General features: G+C 40.9%; 1 protein-coding gene across 1 annotated transcript; it reads left to right on the forward strand.

The window, feature by feature from the left end:
* Positions 1-541: 541 nt before the first annotated feature.
* LOC141617200 (uncharacterized) lies at positions 542-11,318 on the forward strand. Its single transcript, XM_074434383.1, has 5 exons — positions 542-769; positions 940-1,029; positions 9,532-10,353; positions 10,492-10,521; positions 10,692-11,318. The coding sequence occupies exons 1-5, from the start codon at positions 542-544 to the stop codon at positions 11,316-11,318; spliced, it is 1,797 nt and encodes a 598-aa protein (XP_074290484.1).
* Positions 11,319-15,198: the final 3,880 nt, after the last annotated feature.

The following is a 15,198-nucleotide window of genomic DNA, read 5'->3' on the forward strand; positions in this document are numbered from 1 at the left end:
TTAGTTAGGATTTGTGTTTGTTTGATCACTTTGTATATAAGCTTTCTACTCCATTAGCAGAACTAATTTATCACATTAAAACATAAAAATATCATCAATAAAAATCTGCTTTTATTTACCTCTGTTTTCTTCCTCAAGAAGCTTCCAAGCTCATCCATGGAGGTTGATCCTTAGGAAGATTTTACATGGTATCATTCGCGCAGAAGACGATCCAAACATCGTGCTATGCTTCCGCAATCATCAATTCGTTCAAAATTATCTCAATTCGTGTGAGTTTTTCTGCATAATTCCATCGAATTTCAGAATCTCTTCTGCATACTTCTGTCGAAGTTTAGAATCATCGCGTTTGTGAGTTTTTCTGCATAATTCTTTCGAAATTCACAATTCTTTCTTCATACTTCTCTCGAAGTTCATAATTGTGTTGTTTTTCTTCTCAAATTGTTCGAATTACACTATCAATTTGTTCAAATTCATAATTCTTTGTTCAAATTCTCATCATATTCACTCAAATTGATCATTTGTTTACATTACTTGCTTAATCATGCCGAACTCTGCTTCTCCTGATAATCCGGTTGCAAATAATGCACATTATGCTTTATATGATGATCCGCTTTACATTACTCCTGCTGATCAACATACGAACAATATTGTTGATGTTCTCTTTAATGGAAGTGATTTCATGAATTGGAAACGTGAAGTAATGCTTGCTCTAATGGCGAAAAACAAGGACAGTTTTATTACTGGAACTTGTGCTATACCTGATTCACCTGTACAGAAACGAGAACACTAGAAACGTGTTGATCTCATTGTTAGGCAGTGCATCTTGCATTCTATGGATCAAAATCTTCGTGAAAATTTTACATATGTTAAGACTTCTAAACAACTTTGGGGAGAATTGCCTGAATTATATGGTAGATTAATACTCTTGAGTTGTATCAGCTCAAGAAGGACCTAGGTGACATTTCTCAGGACAACACCATTGTTGTTGACTATTATAGTCGTCTCAAAAGAACTTGGGAAGATATAGATGTAACACTCCCATACTCCAAGTGCCTTACCAGGACCACTCAGGTATGAAGACATTACCATCTCGGTCACCCGAGGCAATGATAATCAAATAAACAATAAAGAAACAACGTTTAAATATAAATACTTAGTGAAGGGTTACAATTCTCAAAACCAAACCAAAAGTATAATACATGTTCTCAAACTGACTGTTTACTATTCTAACTGAAATGTAAAGAAACTACTAAGCTACAGCGGAAGACTTCTATCATCATATCGTGGCAATCCTGCCTATCCCGACTCATCTCATACCGCTCAATATCTGCTCACCATCCCCGAATGGATCACCGCAGGTTTACAAAACAACAACCGGGGTCAGTACTAATCACACAACTCAATATATATCAACAATAAGATAAAAAGACAGCTTAACTGTCACACACACAACCACACTAATTCCAAACATTTCAATCACTAACTGTCCACTGGACCAGCCCTGCTAGTGGGGGACCGCAGCCGTACCCACCAAATCCCCGCTCCACATAGTGAGCGATAACCCTGTCCATTAATGTGCACATCCTTTCTGTGGCGGGTTCCACAGAAGGCGAAACTAGGGCGTGAAGCCACTCCCGCAAGTGACCCCACTCAGCCGAGGACACGCCTCGAGAACCATAGACAACAATCACAATCACAATCACAACCGTCACAATACAATTACTATGTCAAACAATCAATCTTAACACATCAACAATCATCCCATTATGGGACTAATACTGAGTAGGAAATCCTACCTGGAAAGCACACTATCAGACGGTCTCTCATCGGCTTTGTATCAAAAAGCTTCCTCTATGAAACCTCCTCCTATCATACAACATACAAATGCTACCAAATCACATACTACTCAAAAACCCCCAAATCCCTATATTAGGGTTTAACCAAATCAAAGGAAAGACAACAAAAAGGGTACATAGATCTTACCCTCGACGCAAGGATCTCAACGGTATAACCAACGATGAGAACCGACCTTCCAAACTCCGGGAATTGCTAACAATGCGATTAGGATTAAGAACGTACTTGCTTTCTCTCTTAAACAGAAAATTAGGTTTTGCAAAAGTGTTTAGAATAATGACGACGAAGGTTATATATCTTAATCGCATAATTAACAAAACCCGAGAAAAACTCCTCAGAAACCGGCTACTCGATCGAGTACCCAAGGTACTCGATCGAGTACCCCCTTACTCGATCGAGTATCCCGGCCTACTCGATCGAGTACCCAACAGTCGAAACTTTTCTAAACGCAACTTACCCTTACTCGACAGAGTAAGGCCTACTCGATAGAGTACCCAAAGACTCATAAATACGGAGTATTACAGTCTTCCCTCCTTAAAAAGAACTTCGTCCCCGAAGTTCAAACCACTACTAAGCAAAGGTACTCCCATAACACTCCCGATTCAACAACCAAAACAAAATTCAACATAAAACATGTTACTAACCCAACTCATCCCGACAAACATGCCGACACAACATACAAAAAGGGTGTAAAACTCTTAAAAACTGTTCGCGATCATCTCCTACCCCCCTAAAAGAAACAAGGTTACGTCCCCGTAACCACACATACCTGATCAAAAAGAAAAGGGTAACGCTCTTTCATAGCTTCCTCTGGCTCCCATGTAGCTTCCTCAGTCTCGTGGTTAGACCAAAGGATCTTAAGCAAAACTGTCTCGCCACTCCTAGTCTTCCTAACCTTTCGGTCAAGAATCTGCTTAGGCACCTCAAGATATGATAAGGACTCATCTAGCTCTAAGCTCTCTGCCTCTAACACATGTGACGGGTCACTCACATACTTCCGCATCTGCGATACATGAAACACATTATGCACTCTTTCTAACGCAGCTGGTAAAGCCAGACGATATGCAACTTCCCCAACCCGCTCTAAGATCTCATAAGGCCCTATAAACTTCTGAATTAGCTTGCCTTTCTTCCCAAATCTCATAACCCCACGCATAGGAGACACTTTCAATGTAACCCTTGTCCCCAACTTGAAACTCTATGTCCCACTGCGATGTAGATCGCATAACTCTTTTGCCTATCCCGTTTGCTCTCATCCATTCCCCGATCATCTTAACTGTTCCACCATCTCATGCACCATCTCTCGATCCTAAAACCACTTTGCCTCAAGACTATCGTCCCAACAGATTGGACTCCTACATCGCCTCCCATACAAAGCCTCAAACGGTGCCATACCAATACTAGTGTGATAGCTGTTATTGTAAGAAAATTCTATCAAGTCCAACGTCTGTTCCCAGCTACCACCGAAATCCATCACACAGGCTCGCAACATATCCTCAAGAGTCTTGATTGTTCTCTCATCATGTCTGTCTGTCGCAGGATGAAATCTTTGACTCATCTTCAAAGTTGTTCCCAACGATTTTCGCAACTCTTTCCAAAACCTTGATATAAATCTCGCATCTCTGTCAGACACGATGTCCTTAGGGACTCCATGTAACTTAAGCACGTTCTTTCGATAGGCCATAGCCAATTGTGCCTTAGTCCATGCATCTTTCATTGGAACAAAGTGAGCTGACTTGGTCAGTCGATCCACTATTACCCAAATCATGTTGTTACCTTGTTGACTCTTTGGCAAACCCACAATAAAATCCATGGAAATGGATTCCCACTTCCACTCAGGTACCTCTAAAGACTGAATCTTACCCTGTGGTCATCGCTGTTCCCCTTTAACTCTTTGGCATGTCCAACAACGGGACACAAACTCAGCTGTCTCTTTCTTCATCCCAGGCCACCAAAACGTTTTCTTCAAATCCTTGTATAGCTTGTCACCACCTGGATGTACTGAATATGGTGTACAATGTGCCTCTGTCATGATAGTCTTTTTCAACTCCTCATCATTAGGGACACACCACCTACCATCGAACCTCAAACTACCATCTCGTATGAATAGAAAATCGGGACACCTGTCCCTTTCTCTACTCCGACTCTCCACTCAACTATCTTAGGATCCAACGCCGCTTACCTCGAATGTCATCATAAAACTCAAGTGTATCTTGTCATATCACCCATGGCATCTCCTTTCGCATCATATGTATCCCAAACCTCGCTACCTCATCTCTCAGCCTCATCAAAGATAGAGTTGCACACAGAGAATGTACACTCTTCCTACTCAAAGCATCAAGAACTACATTGGCCTTCCCTTCATGGTAGATGATTTCCATGTCATAATCGCCAATCAACTCCATCCACCTCCTCTGTCTCATGTTCAACTCCTTTTGAGTGAAGATGTACTTGAGACTCTTGTGATCAGAAAATACCTTAAAGATTGCTCCACAAAGGTAATGTCTCCAAATCTTGAGAGCAAACACCACCGCACCCAACTCCAGATCATGAGTAGGGTAGTTCTCCTCATAAGGCTTCAATTGCCTAGAAGCATAGGCAATCACTTTACCATTCTGCATCAACACACATCCCAACCCATTCTTTGAGGCGTCTGTATAAACCTCAAAGTTCTCGCTCCCTTCAGGCAATGCTAAGACAGGAGCTGTGGTCAAACGCTTCTTTAATGTTTGGAACGCCGTCTCACAACTCTCATCCCAACGAAACCTGTTCTCTTTCCTCATCAACGCTGTCATAGGTCTAGCTATCTTGGAGAAATCTTTCACGAACCGTCTGTAGTATCCAGCTAAACCCAAGAAACTCCTAATCTCAAAGAACATTCTTTGGTGCTTCCCACTTTGTCCTTTGCCTAAATCTTCGCCGGATCCACACCACTCCCTCCTTAGAGATCACATGCCCCAGAAAAGTAACTTTCTCTAACCAGAACTCACACTTGGACAGCTTAGCATACAACTCATGCTCCCTCAAAGTTTGCAACACGATCCTCAGATGCTCCTCATGCTCCTCCTTAGTCTTAGAATAGACTAAGATGTCATCGATAAATACCACCACAAACTGGTCCAAGAACTGTCTGAAGATTCTGTTCATCAAATCCATAAACACTGCCGGTGCATTAGACAACCCAAACGGCATCACCACATACTCATAATGGCCATACCTCGACGTGAAAGTTGTCTTTGGTATGTCCACCTCTCTAATCTTCACCGATGGTACCCCGACCTCAAATCAATCTTGGAAAAGATCGATGCACCACTCAACTGATCAAACAGGTCATCTATCCTTGGCAAAGGATACTTGTTCTTCACCGTCACTCGGTTCAGCTCTCTATAGTCTATGCACAACCTCAGACTCCCATCCTTCTTCTTTACAAAAAGAACTGGTGCTCCCTACGGCGATACACTAGGTCTAATGTATCCCTTCTCTATCAAATCATCCAACTGCTTCCTAAGCTCCTCCATCTCCTTAGGACCCATATGATACGGTGCCTTAGAGATTGGCCCCGTCCCTGGTTTCAACTCAACGGTGAAATCTATCTCCCTCTTCGGTGGCAACCCCGGAATCTCCTCTGGAAAAAAATCTACAAACTCTCCCACCACTGGTATCTGATCAACTGTCGGACTCTCTATCCGGTCATCTCTCACATGGCACAAGATCAAAAGACATCTCTTCCTCAGATAAGACTTCAAGGTGACAGCTGCAATCAACTTAACTTTGGGTTTGACTAGAAACCCACGATAAGACACACTAACGCCCTTAGGACCTCTTAAAGACACTTTCTTTTGATGACATTCTATCTTAGCTTTATACTTTCCTAACCAATCCATCCCGACTATCATCTCAAAACCGTCAAAAGGAAACTCTAACAAGTCTACAGGTAGATCAACTTGCCCAACTATCATAGATACATCTCTAAACAACCTCCCACATGATACAGACTCACCCGAAGGTATAAAAACTTGCTCACTAACAAACTCATATACCCTCAAACCCAACCGTTTTACATGACTTGAAGATACAAACGACTGAGAAGCCCCCGAATAAAAAAAAAACAAAGGTATGAATACCATTAACAAGGAAAGTACCGGTGATAACGTGTGCATCCTCCTCAGCTGCTTTCTTCTCCATCATGAATAACTTTCCATGGTCTTGTCCACCTCCCTGGACAAGATCTTGGCTGATGTGGTCGGCTTAGCACCGACCCTTGATTGTTGTTGTTGTTCGTTGGTGGTTTCTGATAAGAATTACCGCCGTTGCGGTTGCCTCCACTGTAACTCGACTTCCCCGGTTTGGCCATGACCCGGTCTATTGCTCGCATATCTCTGCGCAGGTCTCCGGAAAGATCCGGTGCACTTGTTCACTCATGTCTCTTGTGGCCTACACCACCACGCCTATAGCAGTCACTCCCCAACTACCACTAACACTTCCACGGCCACGCCCAAAGGAAGCCCCAAAGATCTGAACCCACGACCCTTAAGAAAACCCCTTAGGGCGATTGTGGTTGCCTTTCTTGTGATTAGATTGACCACCACCCTCGCTCTCAGACTTCCTTTTCTCACCACCTGACCTCTCGTGAGCCATCTCCACCAACCTCTCGGCTCTCCCGGCCCTCTCTCATAAGCTTCCTTAACATCGTAAGGATTCCCACGGGTAACTTATCCATAATCTTAGGGTCAACCCCTCTCGAACCTCAACGCCAAATTCTCCTCACTCAAACCCATATCCTCAGCATACCTAGACTTCTCATTGAATCGCTCTGTAGTACTCGGCCACAGACATCTCAGCGGTCATCTTAAAACTGTCAAACTCTTCTCTCAACTTACTCCTCACATGCTCCGGTACGAACTCCTTTCTCACAGCCCTACGAAACTCCTCCCAAGGTATAGCAGGTAAACCTTGGTTTGTATATATCTCCTTAGCACTCACCTTCACTGTATCCCACCACTTGCCAGCTGCCTCCCTCAGATAGAACGCAGCCTGTTCCACTCTCATCTCATCAGGACAGTGAACCAAATCTAATATGTTCTCCATCTCTCTAAGCCAACTATCAAGAAGGTTAGGCTCCCCAACTCCCTTATACTCTTTCGGGTTAAACCTCGCTATATATAGGCTGATTTTAGAGTGATCAACCTCCTTCTCCTTATCCTTATCCTTATCTTTCCCCACAGTCTTTAAAGCCTCAGTGAGAGCATCCTGATGCTCCAACATCTTAACGATGTCATCTATGTTCATAAGCTCAGCTCTCGCATACAAAGCAGTCTTCTTGGGCGGCATCTTGAAACTATATCAGAAAAAGGGGTGGATATAAACATACGCGCCAAAACCTCAAAACAAGAAAACACGCTGCCCAGACCCCTACTCGATCGAGTTCCCAAACATACTCGATCGAGTAACGGGCTACTCGATCGAGTGCCCACCATACTCGATCGAGTGCCCCAACATCAGACCCCTAACAGACCTTCTGATCTCTAACATACTCGACCGAGTAGCTAGGCTACTCGATCGAGTGACTCCCTACTCGCTCGAGTGCCCGAGGTACTCGATCGAGTGCCCAAAAACACGATTCTGGACTCAAAATCGTCAAAAACCCACCCGATCAAGTCAGTCCCCCTCGATCGAGTCATGCTAACTCAGAAACGCTACCCGCATGCTATATCATATGCTAACATGCTAAAACTTTATAAAACCAACATTGTATCATAACTAAGCATATAATGCTACGCATCTTTTCATACGATTCACGAAATCATTATATCATGTTATTAAACGCCACATTGTAAACATCCAACATGTTTTCATTCCAACAACAAGTATACATATATCATCAACCTTCCTTTCATATTCTCAGCTTTCTACTTCTCCAACTGTTACACACACTTCATCACATTCACACACAAGTTAACCAAACAACACATACAACCTTGACTTACACCCCCCATGTGACCGGTTCAAAATTGTAGGGCAAGTTCGCGACTTTAGGACGTCTCCCAAGCCTTTGCATTAGCTCCTACAACTTTTACCCCGGGTTCATTTTAATTGACTCCCTATGTTCATTAGGTTCATTGGTTACAGGTTTCAAGATCGTCGCTCTGATACCATTTGTAACACCCCCATACTCCAAGTGCCTTACCAGGACCACTCAGGTATGAAGACATTACCATCTCGGTCACCCGAGGCAATGATAATCAAATAAACAATAAAGAAACAACGTTTAAATATAAATACTTAGTGAAGAGTTACAATTCTCAAAACCAAACCAAAAGTATAATACATGTTCTCAAACGATCACATCGTTCTAATCTGAAATGTAAAGAAACTACTAAGCTACGGCGGAAGACTTCTATCATCATATCGTGGCAATCCCGGCTATCCCAGACTCATCTCATACCTGCTCAATATCTCGCTCACCATCCCCGAATGGATCACCGCAGTTTACAAAACAACAACCGGTCGACTAATCACACAACTCAATATATATCAACAATAAGATAAACAGACAGCCTTAATCACACACACAACCACACTAATTCCAAACATTTCAATCACGATCCCTTTGGACACCGCCGAGGGGACCGCCGTACCCACCAAATCCCCGCTCCACATAGTGAGCGATAACCCTGTCCATTAATGTGCACATCCTTCGTGGCGGGTTTTGAAGGTGAAACTAGGCGTGAAGCCACTCCCGCAAGTAACCCCACTCACCGAGGACACGCCTCGAGAACCATAGACAACTATCACAATCACAATCACAACCGTCACAATACAATTATTATATCAAACAATCAATCTCAACACATCAACAATCATCCCATTATGGGACTAATATGAGTAGGAAATCCTACCGGAAAGCACACTATCGGACGGTCTCTCATCTTCGTATCAAAAAGCTTCCTCTATGAAACCTCCTCCTATCATACAACATACAAATGCTACCAAATCACATACTACTCAAAAACCCCCAAATCCCTATATTAGGGTTTAACCAAATCAAAGGAAAGACAACAAAAAGGGTACATAGATCTTACCCTCGACGCAAGGATCTCAACGGTATAACCAACGATGAGAACCGACCTTCCAAACTCCGGGAATTGCTAACAATGCGATTAGGATTAAGAACGTACTTGCTTTCTCTCTTAAACAGAAAATTAGGTTTTGCAAAAGTGTTTAGAATAATGACGACGAAGGTTATATATCTTAATCGCATAATTAACAAAACCCGAGAAAAACTCCCCGTAAACCGGCTACTCGATCGAGTACCCAAGGTACTCGATCGAGTACCCCCTTACTCGATCGAGTATCCCAGCTACTCGATCGAGTACCCAACAGGTCAGAAACTTTTCTAAAACGCAACTTACCCTTACTCGACAGAGTAAGGCCTACTCGATAGAGTACCCAAAGACTCATAAATACGGAGTATTACAATAGATGCTCTTGACCCCATCCCACAGTGCACCTGTGGTGCTATGACATCCTGCACTTGTGTTCTGCTGAAGAGACTGTTTGACAGAGAAATGTAGTCTAAATTGATTTAGCTTCTCATGGGACTAAATTCCAGTTATGAGAATGTTAAGAGCAATATCTTAACCATGGAACCTATGCCACCTATCCACAAGGTTTTAGGCTTACTGCAAAAAGGTTGAAAAGCAAAAAGCAATTAGTGACTCTGTGGGAGGTTTGACAGAAGGAAATGCATATGCTAGCATTAAACATCCATCTGCACAACTTGACTCTGCTGCTAAGAAGCCTAAGATTGATGCTGATTCTAAGCCTTTCAAGCAATGCTCACATTGCCAGAAGAAGGGGCATAAGGTGACAGAATGCTATCAACTGCAGACTTGTCCTCTCTGCAATGTGTTTGGGCATGTTGATTTCCAATGCTATTTGGCTAGGGGATATGGTAGAGGCAGACCTCAAGGACAAGAAGCATCTGGCAGTGCTAGTAGGGACAGGGGTCATTCCAACAGTTATCACAGAAAGGGTAACAATATGTACAAAAGGCCTGCTTCTAATAATGCGAATGCTGTTAGATTTGCGAATGAAGACTATGAGGATATGACTCCATTTGATGATGATGAACATCATTATTATACTGTTGATAATGTACATGGTCAGACTGATCAACAAGTTTTTGGTTCAGCTGATATGGTGGCTGGTTTGGTTGATAAGGTTGTTCAGAAGGTTATGAAAGCTTTGTTTGATAACACTGCACAGTCAAATGCTTCTTATACTATGCCTTCGACCAGTTTTGCAGGTATAACTTCTGTCTCTCCTATTTTTCACCAGCATAATAACACTCATAGTGATGTCTGGATAGTGGATTCAGGAGCCTCAGATCATTTGACATCATGCATCTCATTAGTTCATGATATCAAGACCCTAAGGAGACCTATACTGGTAGGTTTACCAGATGGTAGTACCGAGTTAGTTTATAAGACTGGTACAGTATACTTAACCAACACCATTACACTATATAATGTGTTGCTAATACCAGATTTTAGATAGAATCTTCTATCAGTAAGGAGATTATTAGAGTTTTCTGAATGGAAACTCATTTTTCATCTCAATGAGTGTTGGTTTCAGGATCATTTAAGTAAACTCATTGTGGCCAAGGTAAAAGGGATGGAAATCTCTACTTGATAAAGACTCAATTGCAACAAGGAAGATCAAGTAGTCTCTGTAATTGTTTTCGTTTTGCTAAGAGTACTAAGCTTAGACATAATGATCAATCTAGTATGTTAAATAATTGTACTCAAATTTCTGATGTTATGTTGATGCATCAGAGATTAGGTCATAGCTCATTTGATAAGATGAGACATTTACCTGATTTTTATTTTCCTATAAGTGATAAGCACAGTTGTGAAGTTTGTATTTTGTCCAAACACCACAAACTTCCTTTTAATACCAGTCAATCTCATGCTACTACTTGCTTTGCATTAATTCATCTTGATGTATGGGGACCATATAGAGTTAGAGCTCATTCAAGAGCCACTTCTTTTTTGACCATTGTTGATGATTACACTAGGACCACCTGGACATTTCTTATACAGTCTACGGAACAAGTGCCACACCTTGTTAAGGATTTTTTAATACGTGTAGAAAATCAGTTCAATGCTAAGGTTAAAATCATCAGAACTGACCATGGAACTGAGTTTGTTCAAGGACCATGCAAGGCTATCTTTAATGATAGGGGTATCATACACCATAAATCTGTGGTTGGAAGGCCACAACAGAATGACCGTGTTGAGAGAAAATACAGGCATTTTCTTGAGATAGCAAGAGCTTTGAGGATACAGGCTAATTTGCCTTTGAAATTCTGGGGAGACTGTGTTTTGACAGCTACCTATTTGATAAATAAGATGCCCACACCCATACTGAAATGGAAGACTCCATTTGAGATGTTGTTTTAAGAGAAACCCAAGTATGGAGAATTGAGGATTTTTTGGTCACTTTGTTACGCTTCTATGCCAACTACACACATAGATAAGTTTGCCAAGAGAGCAAGAAAATGTGTGTTTATTGGATATCCTTTTGGCCAAAAAGGGTACAAGCTATATGATCTAGAAACCCATACTGTTCTTGTCAGTAGGGATGTGAATTTCCAGGAGAGAGTTTTTCCATATAAATCTGAAAGAACTACCATTTCTAATTCTCAGGCAGTTTCTCAAAGTCAGAATGATGCCAATCCATTTTTTTCTCAGTTTATTAATACATATATACAAAATAATGCTTCAAATACTGAAACTAATGGTAATTTGCCACCAAATAGTAATAATAATGATACAAATCACACAAATACAACTACACATGATATTGTACTAAACAATAATACTGATTCCAATAATGATACACAAAATCAAAATACTCAATTTATACAAGATACAACAACTACTACTGAAGTACAAAATAATGTTAATCAATCTGCATCAAGGAGACCTGCTATTCAGGCTCCAAGAAAGTCTGACAGGCCCAGACATGTGTCCAGCAGATTGAAGGAATATTAGTGCTCCATGAAATTGCCTTTCACACCCACTTCATCTACATCTGCTTCCATGGCCTTTCAGCATCAGTTGTTGAATGAGCTCTCTATGTTTGATCCAAGGTATGTAAGCACACTAAGTAATGTGCTGCAAGAACATGAACCTGGTTCCTTTCTTGATGCTAAAAAAGATGACAGATGGGTTATGACAATGACTAAAGAATTAGAAGCCCTTAAAGCAAATGATACTTGGGAATTAACTCACTTACCTGCAAACAAGAAGGCAATAGGGTCAAAGTGGGTATATAATATCAAGCACAAGAGTGATGGCAGTATTGAGAGGTTTAAAGCAAGACTTGTGGCAAAGGGATATAGTCAAGTGAAGGACAAAGACTACAAACATACCTTCTCACCAGTGGCTAAATTTGCTACAGTAAGGACTTTATTGGCACTTGCTGTAATAAGAGAGTGGCCATTACACCAGCTTGACATAAATAATTCTTTTCTGCATGGGTATACTGATGAGGGGGTTTACATGAAGCCTCTAGAAGGGTATACCAAAGCCATTAAAGGACAGGTTTGCAAGCTAAAGAGGTCATTATATGGTCTCAAACAGGCAAGCAGACAATGGAATATCCAGCTTACCAAACACTTGATGAGTTTGGGTTTCAAGCAGTCAAAACAGGATTATTCCTTGTTCACCAGGAAACATGGAGACTCGGGGAGTTTTCTGGTGATTTTAGTCTATGTAGATGATTTAATCATTACAGGAGACAGTGAAGGAGAGATACAAGAAATAAAGAGGAGCTTAGACAGGACCTTCACCATAAAATATCTGGGGCTAATGAGGTACTTTCTAGGTTTAGAGGTGGCAAGAAACAGTACAGGAATTCTGTTAAACCAAAGAAAGTATATTACTGACATTATCAAAGATTTGAAAATGGAAAATTTCTCATCTACTCAATTTCCAATGCCAAGAGGACTGAAGTTGTCCACTGATCAGGGTGAGCTTTTACCTGATCTAGAGAGATATAGGAGATTGATTAGGAGGCTCCTATATTTAAATCTTACAAGACCTGATATCTCCTATTCTATTCAACATTTATCTTAATTTCTTACTCAACCCAGGATACCTCATCTACAGGCAGCCCTGCATGTAGTAAGATACTTAAAGCACTCTGCTAATGCAGGCTTATTCTATCCAGCTGATAGCACCTTGAATTTATCAGCCTTTTCTGATGCTGATTGGGGATAATGTACATATAGCTGCAGGTCCTTATCAGGGTACTGTGTACTGCTTGGAAACTCATTGATATCCTGGAAAAAAAAACAAAAAACAGTTAGTAAAAGTTCAACAGAAGCTGAGTATTGGTGTATGTCCTATACATCTAGTGAAATAGTTTGGATGGAAAGACTACTCAGGGATCTGAACGTTGAAGTGCCTACACCTATCAAGCTCTATTGTGATAACAAGGCAGCAGAACATATTTCCCTTAATCCTGTGTTCCATGAAAGAACAAAGCATCTAAACATAGATTGCCATTATGTCAGGGAAAGAATACATGAAGGATTAATTACACCAGAGCATGTGAAATCAAGTATGCAGCTTGCAGATTTAATGACCAAGTTCTTGGACGACAGCAACATGTTTACTTGTCAGAAAGCCTGGGTTTACAATTTTTAGGTGATTGCAGCTTGAAGGGGGTGTGGAAATGTTAATGACACTCAAGCCTCCAATCACAACTAAGTGCACGGATTACTGACTTGGCATTAGAGTTAGTTAGGATTTGTGTTTGTTTGATCACTTTGTATATAAGCTTTCTACTTCATTAGCGGAACTAATTTATCACATTAAAACACAAAAATATCATCAATAAAAATCTGCTTTTATTTACCTCTGTTTTCTTCCTCAAGAAGCTTCCAAGCTCATCCATAGAGGTTGATCTTTAGCTAGATTTTACAGTACCATGCCATGTATTGTGATGCTTATCCCTTAACTTCTTATTTCCAGAAGAATTATTAAAATATTGAATAAATTACTTTGGAAAATATCGATAAAATTACCTTCCCCTCAATTAAATGGTTTTGCATCATCCACATATACATAAGTAATTAACACCAATAGTAGTTTGATGCTTCCTTAGCTGTACTCTTGCCTCTCTAGTTGTTTCCATTCTCTTTTTCCCCTACAAGTCTTCTCTTCACTCTCTCTTTTAATTTCCCCTTGTTCTTTGTTAACACGAGTATTCTAACAGATGAATAAGACAATATGTTTCAGTTTGATTTTTTCTCAAAGACAATATAGTAGCAATAAAGTTATTCACCATACTAATGTTATTGCCCGCATATAATTACTGGGCTATAGCGGCTTACAGCCTACCACAAATAAGCACACTGATGCAGCAGCCGGCATAATTATCCCAACTACAATCAATTACCTAGGTAATATTTTAGTGACTAGGTACAATTCAAATAATGGCAAATAGTCAGAAAGAGGCGTTAAATACATCGTTGTTTGATGCACCATACTCTTCTATAACCTACAAAGATCACTTGATGTATATGACTATATGAAGAAAGGAAAGTACAACACACATTTATTTACAAGAGTATATTAAGAGTAGTACACTCGGAAGAAGGTCAACATAACACTAACTTACCAACTTAAACCTCAACCAAAAGAGCAATAAAATAGCCATTTTTCCACTTCTGGATCACTTGTATTAAAACCTATTCAACGAGAACAATTGGTAACTAAAAGAGGAATTAGAAGATAGTAACATATACGAGTATATGACAAATTGTGGGCAAGTAGAAAAATATACAACCAAGATAATTGACTTGATAGATTAGGCAAACTAAGACAATAACTGTAATACCCGCCTTGTTTAAGGACCCGTTGACTGACCTGTTGACCAAAGGAGACCCGTAACAAGAGATATGGTAAAGGTTAGGAGACCAACGTTACTGGTTGCTCGACCTAGTTAAGGTCACTCGGCCGAGTAATGTTAATACTCAACCGAGTAGGGCTTACTCGGCCGAGTATGTCTATACTCGATCGAGTATCGCGTCAGTTAACGCGTTATTATAAAACGCGAGATTGTGAACCTCATTTAATTTTTCGACGGTTCCTTTCTCCTTCTAACCCTAATTTCTCCCTCTCCCATTTATTACCCACCACCCTACACTCTCACATGGCCTTGACACTAACCCAAGAAGGGAGATGGTTCATGCTTAAAGTCATCGAGTCGGGTTGTCGCCATTGCTGGCATCGGCCTGCGCCTCGAGGTGAGTTTGTGTTTCGTCATCAT

This window comes from Silene latifolia, chromosome X (assembly GCF_048544455.1).
Source record: "Silene latifolia isolate original U9 population chromosome X, ASM4854445v1, whole genome shotgun sequence".
NCBI classification, from domain to species: Eukaryota; Viridiplantae; Streptophyta; class Magnoliopsida; order Caryophyllales; family Caryophyllaceae; genus Silene; species Silene latifolia.